The 16,689-nt window shown below is 39.1% G+C and overlaps 3 protein-coding genes across 3 annotated transcripts; 2 read left to right on the forward strand and 1 right to left on the reverse strand.

The window, feature by feature from the left end:
* The first annotated feature begins 3,240 nt into the window (after window positions 1-3,240).
* Window positions 3,241-4,458, forward strand: LOC114183170 (uncharacterized). Its single transcript, XM_028070086.2, has one exon. It carries the CDS (start codon window positions 3,241-3,243, stop codon window positions 4,456-4,458), a length of 1,218 nt encoding a protein of 405 aa, XP_027925887.2.
* A 5,523-nt stretch (window positions 4,459-9,981) lies between these two features.
* LOC114183449 (E3 ubiquitin-protein ligase At4g11680-like) lies at window positions 9,982-14,112 on the forward strand. The gene is made up of 5 exons (XM_028070471.2): window positions 9,982-10,654; window positions 11,980-12,099; window positions 12,202-12,334; window positions 12,545-12,694; window positions 13,571-14,112. The coding sequence occupies exons 1-5, from the start codon at window positions 10,134-10,136 to the stop codon at window positions 13,736-13,738; spliced, it is 1,092 nt and encodes a 363-aa protein (XP_027926272.1). The 5' UTR covers window positions 9,982-10,133; the 3' UTR covers window positions 13,739-14,112.
* A 1,396-nt stretch (window positions 14,113-15,508) lies between these two features.
* On the reverse strand, window positions 15,509-16,531 carry LOC114185795 (BON1-associated protein 1-like). The gene has a single exon (XM_028073713.2). It carries the CDS (start codon window positions 16,262-16,264, stop codon window positions 15,752-15,754), a length of 513 nt encoding a protein of 170 aa, XP_027929514.1. The 5' UTR covers window positions 16,265-16,531; the 3' UTR covers window positions 15,509-15,751.
* Window positions 16,532-16,689: the final 158 nt, after the last annotated feature.

The following is a 16,689-nucleotide window of genomic DNA, read 5'->3' on the forward strand; positions in this document are numbered from 1 at the left end:
AAGATTAATATTCAATATAGCAAAATTTATAAAAAGCTTTAGACATTTATTAAATATTAGTAATTGTATAAATTCACAATATTTGGAAAATTAAAATTTACTTTTAATAAAAATATATCTCTTAAGATTATACTTCTTTTATCATAAATTAACATTATCTTAAAATTATGGAGTAATTATTTTTTTAAAGTATATTTAAAAATCTATTATATTAAGACTAAAAATCTCATAAAATTATTTTTTAATTTAAATAATTTCAATATTTAAGTGAATGATTTAATGTATAAATTATTATATATATATATATATATTATAAATTATAATTAGAACTTAATTATTAATTTGGAATTTAGCCATGTATATAACATTGTTCTAAGACATATCACGAGATATTATAACAGCCTAACATAAAAACTTTAAAAAATAAAAAAAAAATTCATGAATTGATAAATAATTTGTATGAAAATCGTTATTATCAATTTCTCTAATTAAAATATTTTAACAAAAGTTATATTTAATTAAGAAAAAATAATAAAAAAAATGAAATTGAATAATTAAAATGAAAATTAAGTCGAAATAATAAATATTAATCTTATATTAATTATTTTTTAATTTTATTTAAACTTATCGATGAAAACTAAAATAAAAGAACAAAAACCTATTTCTTAAAACAAAAACCAGAGTTTAAAGAAATATTATTTCGTAGTAAAATAGTAAGAATTATAAGAAAAAACAGATTGATCTGGATAGATTCCATGTCAAAATCAAGAAATCCAAAAATGGTCACACTCGTAATCATGAAGCATATGTCACTTTCTCAATCAAATTATAGTGTTGCCTTTATAAACCTTTTTTCTCTTAAATGCATAAAATCATAATCAAACCTCATTTGCTTTTTTCTTTTTGGTTTGGCTTCATTAAGTTGTTTCAATTAAAAAAAGTAAAAGAAAAAAATATCTGAACTCAGCCCCATTTTCTTCAACCTTATGTTAGTTATTTGCATTTAGTGTGTAAAATGGGTTTTATTTTTTATATTTTTATGTTGATACTTTAACAAAATTTTAACAAATTCTTCTTTTGAAGTCAACTGAGTGTTTTCTCTTTTCTTTTCAAGTCAATTAAATATTTAAATCAAACTAGTTGAATGTTGTCACAAGGACATTGTGAAAATTTTGTCAAAAGAATTTTGTTAAAAAATTATTTTTATTTTAATTAGTAGTTGTATTATACATCTAGGTTGAGATGTACTTGATTTAAGTATAGCATGACATTATGACATCATATTGGCCAAATCATTATTCATTCAAAATGTAATTAAATTAAGATAATGGCTAAAGTATCAACATAAATTAGATAAAGTTAAGCAGAGTAATTGATCATATAGATGAGGTTCATCAAGACAAAAACTCATAAACATGGTATGAATAACACACAGGATGAATTAATTACATTTTATTATTATAATATTTAAGATTATTTGACACATTTGATTGACTTGAATATTAGAATGTTTTATTCACCCAGACTCCCGTTTAGTAATGAAAAAATGAGAACATAAGACATCATGGTATGAAGGTGTGAAATTACATTTTGGAGCATACTAAAAGAGATATTTTATTAGTAGTAAATTTGATTGTATTTTACAAATTTTTTAGATGAAGGAACAAAACTAGTAATTATAAAATATATAAGACCAAAAACATCATCAGAAAGAGTAAACGATTCTCTGATAATTTTTTTCTATATATGTTTTTTTTTTATTTTATAAATAAAAAAATATTTAATGTCTTAAAACATAAAACATTTTTAATATTTAATAGAAAGGAAAATGAAGAGGTTAATAAAAATGTTGCAAGATAATTTATTTTTCGAATATAAAAAGTAGAACTTTACTGAGATGAGATGCAAAAAATAATTTATTATAATTTCTTAAAATAATGAGATAATTATTTAAACATCTTTCATATAATAATTTATGAAAATCATTTTACTTAACATAATTTCAATATGTGGTAATGTTTTTAATATTTTATAATTCTTATTCTAATAAGAGAATTTTAACTTTTCAAAACTAATAAATAACTTTTTGTTTTTATAACATCAAATTTTAAATTTGAAATTACATTTCAATAAAAATTTCTTATAAATCTAAAATTTATGATTATAATTATAAATTCTACTATTGAAATATCCAGTATAAATGGCAAAAACCATGATTATAAAATTTTATCTTTATTAAAAATTTGCAAAATAAGATTCTGGATAAAAAAATAATAATAAAGAAATTGATTTTTAAGATTTAAAAAGTTAAAGTATAAATAAAATAGTTATTAAAGTTTGTCTTATAAATTCTTTATTTTAAACAATGATTCTAAGATGATTCTTGTACTATATGTCCAATCGGTCAATCGGCCAAATCCGCCAATCGAACCAGATTTTATAAACTCCGAAAAGTAACGATAAGATCTGTCAGCCAAACGGTCTGGTAAACAAAGACCCATCGGTCCATCTGTAAAACAGCAGCGATGGACCTTCTAACCTCAAGGACCCATCGGTCCATCGGTAAAACAGCAACGATGGACCTTCTAACCTCAAGGACCCATCGGTTCATCGGTGAAACAGCAGCGATGGACCTTCTAACGCAGATCATTAGCTTGTTAAAAAACAGAATGTCATTAACCCAGCCAAGCGGCCATCGGTCGCACGGTTAAATAACCTAAGTTAGATTAATTAACGTTAAACGAGTCAGTAATCTTCATTAGAAGGTCATTGGGCCGTGATTAAGAAACCCTAATTACAGGCCCATGTCGAAGGCTATAAATAGGGCCCAAAGGTAGGTTGGTGAGAATCTTGATTTCGCATTTATTACAGCAGATATATTGATACACCGATCGACCCTTTACTGACTTAAGCATCAGAGTACTTTAGACAGGTACCCCGATCGTCATCCCAGCCGATCGAGCTAAGGAGTGGATTTCGCTGAAGCTACTGGTGTGGAGAAGGATAGCGCAGGTTGGAGAGGTTCTTTTAGTAGGCTTTCGGTCCCTACCCCGAAACATTTTGGCGCCTACCGTGGGGCCGAGCAGTCTTCTTTGAGAATATACCCATATGGTGACCACGAGGAACCGAAACAGCAACATAGACGGAGAAAGAATGGCAGATGATCAAGCGGATACTAGAGAAATGATAAGGGTGATGCAGTAGAGGATGGATGAGATGTAGAGGAATTATGAAGTACAAATGCAGATTTTGCGGGAGGAGAACGCCATCCTAAGGTGGAAGGAAGAAGGAATCCCGTCGACACCTACCGTACCCGACCCTAACAGGTTGAGTCGGGTGCAGCAGCACCGGGATGTCGAACGGGTGGAGAGTCGTCTTCCACCTACAGGACACGAGCAATCACAGCCAGCTCGGGTCGAAAAGACGCAGGCTTCAAGGGGAAATCCGTCGCACACGGTGGCGGAGAGCTCGGGAGCAAACGATGGGGGCCGCCCATCGCGCCAACCGATCCCCGCGTCGGGGTCCTCCCCCTTTACATCGTATATTCTGGAGACGCCGCTGCCGGAGAAGTGGAAAATGCCGACATTTGACAAGTACGACGGCACGACCAACCCAGACAATCACATACGAGTCTTCATGCATCAAATGATGTTCCACGCAGTTAGCGACCCCATCTGGTGCCGTGTTTTCTCGACCTCTCTGACGGGGGAGGCGTTAGAGTGGTTTTTCGAGCTGTCGGCCGGCAGTATCGACTCTTTTGCCACATTGAAGGCAAGGTTCAGCACACAATTCGCGCCCCTGAAATCGGCCATTCTGACGGTCGACAATCTGGTGAACATCCGACAGGAAGATGGGGAATCGCTGAGGAGTTATCTCGATCGGTACAATCGGATGTCGGTCAAGATAAAGGATCTCGGCGACGAAATCGCTCGTCATCACTTCTCATATGGGCTCCAGCCGGGAGTTTTCGCGGACAAGATAAGCCGCAAGAAGTCGAAGACGATGGAGGAGATGAGGAAGCGGGCGGCCAAGTTCATACAGATGGAGGATATGCAGGAGTTCAGGGTGAAGAAGAGGGAAAAGGAAGATGTCGCACTCCCGAAGCCGACCGCACCTCGGCCGAACAAAGTCCCAGCTCGGCCCAGCGAAAGGAAGCCACCTAAGTTCACGACGTATACTCCGCTGGTCGTTCCTAGGGCCAGGATTCTGCAAGAGGCCTTTAGCGCCGATTCACTTCCAGCAGTCAGGAAGAAGCCCCCTCTGCCCAATGCTGACGGTAGTAAACACTGCCAATACCACCGCATGATCGGGCACACCACCGAAGAGTGCCACACGCTCCGTGACAAAATAGAAGAGCTCATTCGGCAGGGGCACTTGAAGAAGTACATTCGACAAGATCGTCCCCCACAGAGCCCGGTGAGGAACAGAAGCCCGATGAGGAGGTGCGAGAACTCTTAAAGAGGTGCGAGGCCGGAGAAGAGATCAGACCGATGGAGAGACGACGAGCACTCCGGTTCGTGATCATCGGAGAAGATTTATACAAGAGAGGTTTCACAGCGCCGCTCCTCAAATGCTTGTCAGCAGACGAAGCTGGGTACGTTATGAACGAGGTCCATAATGGTATTTGTGGAATGCATACCGGTCAGAGGACGATGAAAGCAAGGATACTCCGAGCCGGCTATTTTTGGCCGACCATGGAACAGGACTGCGAAACCGTGATACGCAAGTGCGGAGGATGTCAAGCTCATGGAAATGATATAAAGAGGGCACCGACCGAGCTGCATGCCCTAACATCCCCTTGGCCGTTCGCTCAATGGGGCATGGACATCGTCGGACCCTTCCCGGTTGGCCGAGCGCAGAAGAAATTCATACTTGTGGCGGTGGACTATTTCACCAAGTGGGTGGAAGCGGAGGCTTTGGCTAACATCACCGCTCGGCAAGTTCACTCCTTCGTCTGGCGTAACATCATATGCCGCTTTGGCCTCCCTCACACGATCATCACTGACAACGGCCGTCAGTTTATCGACAAGAAGCTGAAGGACTTCTATAAGCAGGTGGGGATACGACACGTGACCAGCTCGGTCGAGCATTCCCAGACCAACGGCCAAGCTGAGGCTATGAACAAGGTTATAGTGGCTGAGTTGAAGAAAAGGTTGGGAGAAGCCAAAGGAGCATGGGTTGACGAGCTGCCACAAGTCCTTTGGGCCTATCGGTGCACGCCACACGGGACGACGGGGGAAACTCCTTTCAACCTGACGTATGGTACAGACGCTATGCTGCCAGTTGAGGTAGGGGAGCCAACTCTTCGGCGGGACATGCAAGATCTTGAGGTCAACTGTGGACGCTTGCGCGAGGAATTGGACTGGACGACCGAACGAAGGGAGCGAGCGGCCGTGCGAGCCGAAGCATGCAAAAGGATGGTGGCTAGAAGGTATAATGCGAAGGTCAAACCAAGGAACTTCATCCGAGGAGATTTGGTATGGAGGAAGACTAATGAAGCACGCAAAAAGTCGACGCAAGGAAAGCTAGCGCCAAACTGGGAAGGCCCGTTTCGTGTGACCGAGAGCCTACAGAACGGAGCCTATCGGCTAGAATACCTGAGCGGCAAAGAAATACCTAATACATAGAACGCATCGCACCTCAAAATGTATTATAGTTGAACATAAATAAAATGAGCGTTTCATGCAACCTCATCTAACAAGCTGACCGATGGGGCTCCCTACGGGACCCAAGCAAAGCCTGACCGATCGAGATGCGGACTTCTAAGAGGAAGTCCCGCTCAGTCAGCACCGATCTAAACGATCTAACTAACCCTACGGGTAAATAAGTGACACAGGCTGTCCTAGCCGATCGGGGTACCACACCTACGATCTAAAACTTAAAATTGAAAGCGCAGAGATCAATCCTCCGAGACAGATAATCGAGATAACTAGGCGAGAAACTTAAAAATCGTGTGTCAATCGTTCGGCTAGTTCAATACCAAGCGCAGCCAAACAGAAACAACAAGTTGAAAAATAAAATGGCCGATCGCCAACGCGGAGAACTACAAACAAAGTATGACTGATCGTCAGCGAGAAACAATAAACGAAAGGAGATAGATGAACAAAATAAGGCACTTAACATTTACATATAAGTGTTTGTCAAAATATAACCTAATAACCGAGCGAACGCGATCAATCAAAGGGTTGATCGGGCTCGATCGGTTATATCAAAATATACAAGTAAAGTTAAAAATCAAGTGCTTGCAGGGGGGTCATTGACCTCGTCCAACCGGTCGAAGACCCTTTCCAACTTCCCTTCAACCACCCCCAAATGGACGTCAAACCGATCGGGAGAGCATTGGTAGTAGAAGACGGCTTGGTCAACAGCACTTTGGAAGCCCGCCTCATACTGAGCAAATACTTGCTCGTCGGCCACTTGCAGCTCGGCCTGCAACTCCTTGGCTTTTTTCTGCCAATCTGAGGCTGATCCGGCGGCAGTCATGTGCTCCAGCGTCAGATCGTCAAAGCGTCGCTGGAGTTTGCGAAGTTCCTCCGTAGCTTCACCTGCCTTCGCTTGTTCCGCCTTTGCCCGATCCTCAGCAACCTTCAGCCGACCGGCACATTTAGCATGTTCAGCCTTAATGCCGTTCAATCTGTCGAACTGAGTCTTCAGATCCGACGTCGATGCCTTCACCTCATTGAGCTCCGCCTTTGCCGCTACGAGCTCCTTCTCCAAGCCCTCCACCTTGCTCCGGTCGGGGCAGGGAAACTTGGTGTATATGGCTGCAAGCCTAAGGGTCAGCTCCCCGGCGGTTCGAAGAGCCTCTTCTTCGGACACATCTTGGAGCATGCCCGTCACCCGAGGTCCCAGCTGAAAGGAAACCTCTTCATCGAGTTGGACGTCGCCGCCAAGGAGGGCGTCAGCCAGCGATCCTGATGTCTCCCCCCTTTTGTTTTTCTTGGGTGCCCGGCCGATGGGAGAGTCATCTCTCTTGGACTTCTTCCCCTTGTCCGCTGCAACAGCAGCGCCAGAACCGGGAGGCTTCACAATGAAGCGGGGTCTGGAGACGACGCCCGAAGCACCGGTCGGGGCGGTGGTGGCAGGAGTAGGACCGGTTGAAGGGGCGGCAAGAACACTCTGGAGAGGCGCCACCTCCTCAGCGACATCTTCTTCCCTTCGTCGAGTCTTGGCACGAGCCAGAAACTCGACGTTAGAGACGGTCGTCCGGGCCATAATATCTGCAAAACAAGAAAAGCAAATAAGTTAACTGCAACAAATGTAACGATCAGGAAGATCAGAACAACTAACCATAAACCGCCCCCGGCAAATCCGGGGAACGGAGGCATTGGATCAGTGGCCGCGGGGGGATCTTGTCGGGTAGGGTCTTGAGGACGGTCAGGTCGGCCCGCTCGGCAGGAGTCAACCGCTCTTCAGCCCAGGCATTAGTAGGAGGGGGGAACGCCGTCCAATACAACGGAAACTTCGGACGATTCTGTTCATCGAAATTAAATCTCCTTCCCTTACCAGGAATCGCGACCTTAAAAAAGCCGGTCTTGAAACCCTTGTAGGAGGCGAGGTAGAGGGTGAGCAAGCTCTTGTTCGCCCCGAGAAAGGAAACCCAACCTTTCGACGCCGTCGGATGAGTCTTGTAGAAATGAAGGAACAAAGGCATGGTTGGTGTAAGACCGGCCGCTCGGCATAGAACGTCGAACGCTTGCATAGACGCCCAGGCGTTCGGGTGTATCTGAGTCGGTGCGCATTGGATCTGACGGAGGACTGTCATCTGCCAATCGGCAAACAACACAGTTAGACCCAAATCATGGAAGAGGCAGGCGTACACATAGAAGAAATCTAGCCTCACCTCTCCCTTCCCATGGCACACTCTCTCGTTGTCGGCACACACTTTGACTCGAAGAAGTCCATCCTCCACTTCGTCGCTAAAAATCTTGGTCCGCTCGACTAGATCCCCCAGGTCGTTGCCCCATTGAAACCTCGTCGCGTGTGTGCGCGGCTCATAAGGGGCCCAGTCATACCCTGGTATCTCGGGTAAATTGTCTTGTTCTCCCTCGTCGCGGACGTCGATGCCTATGACGTCCCCGCTCTCGTCAGAAGCGGCGACCTGCTCCACCGCGTCCGCGATCGGTGGCTCGGCTTCAGAGTTGCCACTTAGAAGAATAGGGGAATCTGTTGCGCTCGACACTCCCCCGAGCGAAGTCCCCGAGTCGGAAGAACTGAACAAGGCGAAGATCGACCCGCCGCCCCCAAACGTCCCGATTGCCCCACCCGACAAACCATCTAAACTCGATGCACCGGAAGACATTTTTTTACCTGCAAACAGAAGAACACGATCGGAGGCTCGGATAGAAAGAGAAAGGAAAACGTGAAAATAACGACAACCACACAAACCTATTTATAGGGGGACCATGTGACACGTGGCAGTGCCAGAACCCTACGATCACACTCAGATCAACGGTCCACACTTCGCGACGCTTCAAATCATAACTGCCAGGCACGATCTACGAGGCAAAAGTAACCGTTGAAGAACTGGCGGCCAATTAGCACTACGGCCCCTATAAACCTCCTCGCTTCGTTTCCATCGCTCGAGGCTGGGGGGGCTTGTGTACTATATGTCCAATCGGTCAATCGGCCAAATCCGCCAATCGAACCAGATTTTATAAACTCCGAAAAGCAACGATAAGATCTGTCGGCCAAACGGTCTGGTAAACAAGGGCCCATCGGTCCATCGGTAAAACAGCAGCGATGGACCTCCTAACCTCAAGGACCCATCGGTCCATCGGTAAAACAGCAGCGATGGACCTTCTAACCTCAAGGGCCCATCGGTTCATCGTTAAAACAGCAGCGATGGACCTTCTAACCTTAAGGGCCCATCGGTTCATCGATAAAACAGCAGCGATGGACCTTCTAACCTCAAGGGCCCATCGGTCCATCGGTAAAACAGCAACGATGGACCTTCTAACCTCAAGGACCCATCGGTTCATCGGTGAAACAGCAGTGATGGACCTTCTAACGCACCTGTCGGCTGATCGGTAAAACACAGATCATTAGCTTGTTAAAAACAGAATGTCATTAACCCAGCCAAGCGGCCATCGGTCGCACGGTTAAATAACCTAAGTCATATTAATTAACGTTAAACGAGTCAGTAATCTTCATTAGAAGGTCATTGGGCCGTGATTAAGAAACCCTAATTACAGGCCCATGTCGAAGGCTATAAATAGGGCCCAAAGGTAGGTTGGTGAGAATCTTGATTTCGCATTTATTACAACAGATATATTGATACACCGATCGGCCCTTTACTGACTTAAGCATCAGAGTACTTTAGACAAGTACCCCGATCGTCATCCCAGCCGATCGAGCTAAGGAGTGGATTTCGCTGAAGCTACTGGTGTGGAGAAGGATAGCGCAGGTTGGAGAGGTTCTTTTAGTAGACTTTCGGTCCCTATCCCGAAACAATTCTTAAAATATGTGAATCGTGAGGAACCCCGTAAAATAAGATAAAATCCTATATTTAGTCTAAGTTCTAACATTAAAAAGGTAGTGTAAATTAAGTAAGCATATTAATAATTTAAAAAGGAAATATAAATAATTAAAAACTAAACTCGCATAACTTGTTTTAATATTGTTCTCTTTTAGAATTTAATGACAATATTTTACACTTGAATACTGTTTCATACATATTTTGAACTAAAGTTAGAGTTTGATGTCAAAAGTTCTTGTAATAAGATGGTCTATTAAATATCAAAGAATAGTTATAATAAAAATTTAATAACAAGTAAAAGTAACACTCAAACATGATTAACCTTGTATTAAAATAAAAAAATATGCAGGTTAAAAATAAATTTATTGAACAAAAGGCATTCAAAATGCACCTTCTATACAAAGGAAAGTAATTAATTTTAAAAATATGAAATTAAACTCAGTTTTGACCAAATATTTAGACTTTTAGATTTCTTTTCACCTATGTATCCTGAATCATGTAATAATTGTGATTCAAACTAGAAAAAGAGAGAGAAAAGTCAAATTCAATTTAAACACCAAATCAAACCCATCTTGTTTTTTCTTCTGATTCCAAAGCTTCAGTGTGAACTGTTCAAAAGATCCTTCTCAGATTCAATTCAACAAATCAAAACAAAATGCAAAACTCTAGCGAAAATTCTCCAGCTTCCCCTGGGCCGGTGGACCCGGTGCCGTTCCTCCCACAGAGCCGCCAAGTCGCCCGCCGTGCTCCACTGCGGACGGCGGCGAGGTTCTTCCGGCGCGCGAGCGGGCGGCGCCTTATGCTGGGAGAGGCTTCGGTGCGCGTGCGGGAAGCGGCTGCGGCCGAGGTGGAGGAGCGGCAGAGCGAGTGGGCGTACTCGCGGCCGGTGGTGGCGGTGGACGTCCTGTGGAACACGGCGTTTCTGGTGATCGGCGCGTCGGTGCTGTGGCGGAGCGCTGCGGAGGAGCCGAGCGTTCCTCTCAGGACGTGGATTTTGGGGTATTTGGTGCAGGGCATGGTCCACTCTCTCTGCGTCCTGGTTGAGTTCCGAAGGAGAATGATGAGTGGGAACAATTTCCGTTCCAATGTGCCAAACCATGTTCAATGGAGCTTCAGTTCTGACAGTGACCAAGAGTTTTATTATTACGAATCCTCTCTGCAGGGTGATGAAAACAGGTACCAACTCTTATGATCATTTAATACTTCGGATTGTACACAAAATTTTATCAACAGAACATTTCATCTTTTTATAAATGATTATAGGTAAAGTCCATTGATTAAGCATGTTTGTCTGATTAAAGAAATAATTTAGTTGGACAGTGTACACATTATTACCAAGTGTTTATACACCACATTATATAACTTGTATATATAAAAATATTAGCAGCTGGTAAGTATAATTTAACTACAAATGTACAATATCATGTTATAAGTTGTGTATTATAGTAGTCAATTATAAGGTCTTTCTTGACTATAATTTTTTTTGTTATTGTTGTATTGCAATTTTTAAGTATAAAATGCACAATCTATATTTAGTCAGAGATTCATCGAATTAAATTGTAAAATTGATTGGACTTTAATTGGATTATATCATAATTTTATTTTATTTTTATAGGAAAAAACATACATTTCCTTGGGTCCTTTAGAACACTAGTAGCTCCCTGGGCACATGATGATTTATTATCAATACCATAGTATTTGGTCGTTTATCTTTTGTTAGTTTGCATTTTCCTTTCTTAGTTTAGTGTAGCAAACTATAATATGTTTGGTAAAAAAAGTTTGAAATTTGAGTTAAAGGAAAGATAGGAGAAAAAAAATTGAATTTTATTTCTGTAGATTTTTTTATCTTTTTAATTTTTATATTTTCTTGGATCAAATGAAAGCAAATGCATTGTCATATTTTTTCTTTCTCGTTCGAACATGGGTAATTGGTGAAAACCCGAGATTTGTTCATTTTTTATCTTTGTTTCTTATTTATGGATTATATACTTTTCCCACGTAGATGATTTTCTTTCTAAATATAGAAGAAAAGTGAAAATAATAGGATATATTTATTACCAGACTGGAACAGATGGACCTTTAAATTGTGAAACGGCTACAGTGGATGTCCTGTTTGTCTGTGCAAACTCGTGATGAATTTAATGAGAAATTTGTTTGTGGTTTGAAATAATGCTTTGAAGGACAGTACCATACACGTTATTTCACGAGTGTGTGGTTTTCGCCATCTGAATGTGTAAGAAAGATCATTCTGGACGGTTAGAGTGACAATGAATGAAAGCGGTATAAAGGGAAGAAATTGAAACTAACAAGATTTAGAATCATTCAGTTATGCATTGTTTCATGTCTTGATGCATTTTCATTCTCTACTATCCGTTTCAATTCCTCCAATATAACCGCATCACTAAATTCTGTTCATAAAGAGAGTATCTTTCGGAGAGTAGTTTATCTTTTGTTGTTTACCTTACGCAAGGTTGTAAACTTACTGTTTGTTGTTTTGTCAGCATCATAAAACACATAGAGTCAGCAAATACCATGCTTTCATTCATATGGTGGACTGTTGGAGTCTACTGGGTAACTCTTGGTGGCCAGAGTTTGACAACGGATGCACCTCAACTTTACTGGTTAGTTGGAATTAATCTGTAACAACATATATTGGTTAAATTATACGGATATATAGTTAATACCTTGAAGGATTTAATCATCATGCATGTTGTGTCATGCAGGGTCTGTATCGCATTTCTTTCTTTCGACGTTGTGATTGTACTGATCTGTGTTGCTGTTGCATGCCTTATTGGTATTGCTGTTTGCTGTTGTCTACCATGCATCCTTGCTCTCCTGTACGCAGTCACAGATCAGGTTGTAATGCATTCTGCAACCCATCTTTATATATCATTAAAAAAAAATCTCTTCTGTCCCTTCAGTTCGTAAATCTCTATGATTTCAACAAATTCATCAATGTCGAATCATGGATTTATTTTCAATTTTGTTTCATTCCCTTTTGTGCATTCGTCATATTCTTTTTCTCCAACCTTTAAGTACTTAATTTTGATCTTTGATTGGAAACAGGAAGGGGCAACGAAGGAAGAGATTGACCAGTTGCCAAAATATAAGTTCAGAATAATAAAAGAAGGTGATATTGAAGAATCTTCAAGAGGAATAATGATCGAATCTGAGACTGGGACAGCCACCGAACATGTTGTTGCCTTAGAGGATGCAGTAAGTTCCTACTGTTTTTTAGAATAAAATGATCCTATCCTCCAAATGTTATGATTTGAATACATATCTTTTTGTGTTAAGATTTCTTTCTTCCCCTCACATTCCAGCCTAATTTTAAATTTGTCTCAAAATTTTAGTTATATATACACACACTATGAATTCGCTCATTTTAAATTATTTTTTCTGCTTAAATTTGTTACTTTTTATATTTTCTATTTATTTAAGTTAATTTACATATTTTTATTATGATTTTGTTTCTTTTTGTTTTTTTTAAAAAACATGCAAATTTAGGCATAGTGTTTCTGGATACTTGCTAGCCAGTTATATATTCCTGTAAGCTCTTGCGCATATATATAGATCCTTGCTATATTTTCTTATTCCTTCATAAAAAAAAAATATAAAACAAAATAAAACAAGCATTAATACTTTTTTTTATAGGAATTAAGAGGATTTGCATAAAAGTTACGGACGGATTTAAAATTATTCTTTCCGTATAACATTTGCAAATATCTAAATCGTGTCAAAACAAATATATGTTTAGATTATTATTGTTTAATTGTTGGAAGGAACTCCTCATTTTTTTGGAAAAAGTTGTAGCTTTTAGGTACATTTAGAATACTTAAAACATGAACTAAACTCTTTATATTTTTGGTGTACTGAGTCTATTTGAAATATAAACATATTACTGGTTGAAGTTTGGATATTTTTTATTAAAGCCGTGGCTACCTTTATAATGCTTAGCCTGCTGCACCAGGTAGCTGTATATTTTTGATGGATGGCTTCACACTTTCACTTTCTGAATTTGGAAGAGAAAAATTCATTTTTGCTAAAAAAGAAATCCCACTTCTGACATGAATGATTGTGGTATAATGACAGGAATGCTGTATCTGTCTCTCGCCATATGATGATGGTGCTGAAATCAGAGAACTTCCTTGCAACCACCGTTTTCATTGCGCTTGCATAGACAAATGGCTGCTAATCAATGCTACCTGCCCTCTCTGCAAGCTTGACATTTTGGTTGGCAACCACCATCATGAAGTTTGAACAGGTTCCTTTTTTCATTGCATTGATTAGTAGGAAAACAGAGCACTTTTGACATCGCTCTGTTTTCTGTGCCGTGTATATCTCTCCCCTAATCATGTTGGGAACAGTTTGTTTCCACTTACATGTGTATTAACTATTAAGAACATAAGCCTTCTCACTTAAGCTTATGACATGACCAGATAGACACGATGCCTTATACTAGGAAAATAGTATTTATTGCACAAGGTTTCACACCTGTTCTGTATAACTGTATATCTTGCGATGCCAAGGTCGTGGAGGCTTGAATGAGAATATCCAAATCCGTGTACATTGTTGGATTGGACCTACGATTTCTGTACAGCAAAAATAAAATTTATTGTGATTTCCATGCGATTGTTTTTTTGTTGTTGTTTTACTCCTTCGAAGTCTTCAAGATAAAATATGATGATTACTACATTTTTTTTTCATGCATGGTTATTAGTGGCTGTAATGCTGAAATCTCTCTATTGATGGGTTTCTAATATCCATCTCTTTTTTGTGTGAGATCTTCTAGCTTCCTCCTATTTGGGAGCGATGTTACCTTCATATATTTTGTTTGCTTGAGAAGATAGAAATATGTAACATGAAAATAAATGGGTTAAATATGTTTTTGGTCCCTCAAGTATTAGTAAATTTTGGAATTAGTCCCTCATCAAAATTTTATACCAATTTAGTCCTTCATCTTTTAAAATGCGTGAATTTAGTCCTTTTAACCAAATTTTGTTAAGTTTATTTGACGTTTCAAGCGTATTTCATGATAGTATTTAAGTTAACATTGAAACAAAAATGTGTCAAACAATATAAATAATTTAAATACTATCATGAAATGCGTTTGAAACGTCAAAAAAACTTAACAAAATTTAGTTAAAAGGACTAAATTCTCGCATTTTGAAAGATGAAGGACTAAATTGGTCAAAAGTTTTGAAGAGGGACTAATTCCAATTTTCACTGAAACTTGAGGGTCCAAAAACAATTTAACCCAAAATAAATTGGTAGAGTATATGAGAGAACTGAAAAGTAGGGTAAAATTAAGAGATGATTGGTTGAAAAAGAAAAGAGAAAAGGTGAGAAAAAGAGAGATAAATAAAAGTTGGCGACATATAGTATAAAGGTCGTAATATTTGTTTAAATTATTTTTCTTCTTTATTTTACACCAAACACCTATATTAATTCTATCCTTATTCAGCATCTCATTTTTTTCAACCAAATGCACCGTTAAAATCAGTCTCTATGAATGATGAAATCTTGTGGAAGTTGAGATCTCTTGCCATGGTTTTGCCCTACTTCTCCCAAAAGATAGAATTCCTTCAAGCTCCATAAAGGAAAATTGTTATGTTGTCCTTTTGCATGTTTAAGTTGTGGCTTGATAATTGTTTTACTAAGCACGGTGTAAAGAGTATATCATATAATGTTCAATCCATTGACGGGGCATGTGTAAGGGTGGATATCTATAGTTTGAATAATAACATAACACATACACGGTCTTGAATCTAGAGTAACTAAATTGAGTTCAATCATACTCAACTAGTTCACAAGTACGTACTTACGTGGCTTGACTTGAAGAGTATATACCTCAAACCTAAATTATGGAAGGTACAATCTATTAACTCTCATTATTTTTTTATATCTCAATTTTTAAGTACTCATCTTACACTTCACTTATTTCTCTTTTAATTTGATCATATTACTTACTAATTTCTTTTGTGTGCTCAAAATAACATGTGTTAGAAGTAGAAGACGATACGAAGAACATACACAAAAATTTTAAAACCTGTCTTTTTCTCAACAAACATTGACTGTTTTTTTTTTTGGTACATTATAAACTCATTCATCCGTGTATAGTTAAAGAGACTATTGACACCCGAAATACAGAGGTGAACAAACTAGTAAAATACTTTACCACTTCTACAACTAGTGTCAGAAACTAAACCATTGTCAATAAGCTTAAATTACCAACTAAACACTTTAACCTAATCAAGAAGAAAACAAAAACATTCATCTTGGAATATTGAGAGGGAAATTCCAGAAAACAGGAACCCCAGTAACAGTTCGTGCAGCATCATTCTCACCCATTGTCACTTGCATCCCAAACTCTCTCCAATTCTTTTCAATCTCCACCATCGAACACGAAGATTCACGCTCCTGTGGTGCCTTCACCACCCTCACTGAGAAATTGATGACCCCATTTCTCTTACCTTTCTCATCCCAAAGCCTATAACTCAAAAACTGCAAGCTAGTTTCTGAAACAAACTCAGAAACCGCTATTCGTGCTGCTCCCAAACTTTTAAAACCCAGCCATGTTTTGCATTGCACCTCTAACGTGATGCTGTTGACTCCATCAACCAAGAACTTCTCGTTCCATGAAGGGTTGTTTCTCCCACCCTCTTCTTCTGTCCTCGTTGTGAAGAATTTGGTGCATGATTGCGTGTGAACAACAACGTATGTGTCTTTTTCTATTGGTTTTCCGTTCATGCAAAGGTTTTCGGCTGATATAATCGTGATCTCCATGGTGTGAGTGAGGAATGCAAGTATCTATGGGATTTAGATTTTACAGAGACAGAAAATGAAAAAGATTAAGATAGAAGGACCATGATGTCTGAGACATGAAACGTGTGCTTGCTTTCTTGTCCTTTAGAAATGGCTTCGTAATATAATTTAATAATATTGGTGCTTGTTTGGTCTATAGAGAAATTTTAAAGAAGATAGAAATTTGTATGCAGATACCAATATCCTTCTTTACAATAGTCAAGAAATTCCACTGTTGGATTAGACTTATAAGTAAGTTCTACAGAGATCAAATTAGAATATATAACTAAATATAAATCTTATATTAAAAGTCAATTTTGTAAAAATAATTTATATTTAAAATTCAATTTTTAATATAATATTATAGTTATATATTAGAATTTATTCTACCAAAATTTATTATTTGT

Source organism: Vigna unguiculata, chromosome 5 (genome assembly GCF_037176805.1).
Source record: "Vigna unguiculata cultivar grain cowpea cultivar isolate G323 ecotype 2 chromosome 5, ASM3717680v1, whole genome shotgun sequence".
Lineage (NCBI taxonomy): Eukaryota > Viridiplantae > Streptophyta > Magnoliopsida > Fabales > Fabaceae > Vigna > Vigna unguiculata.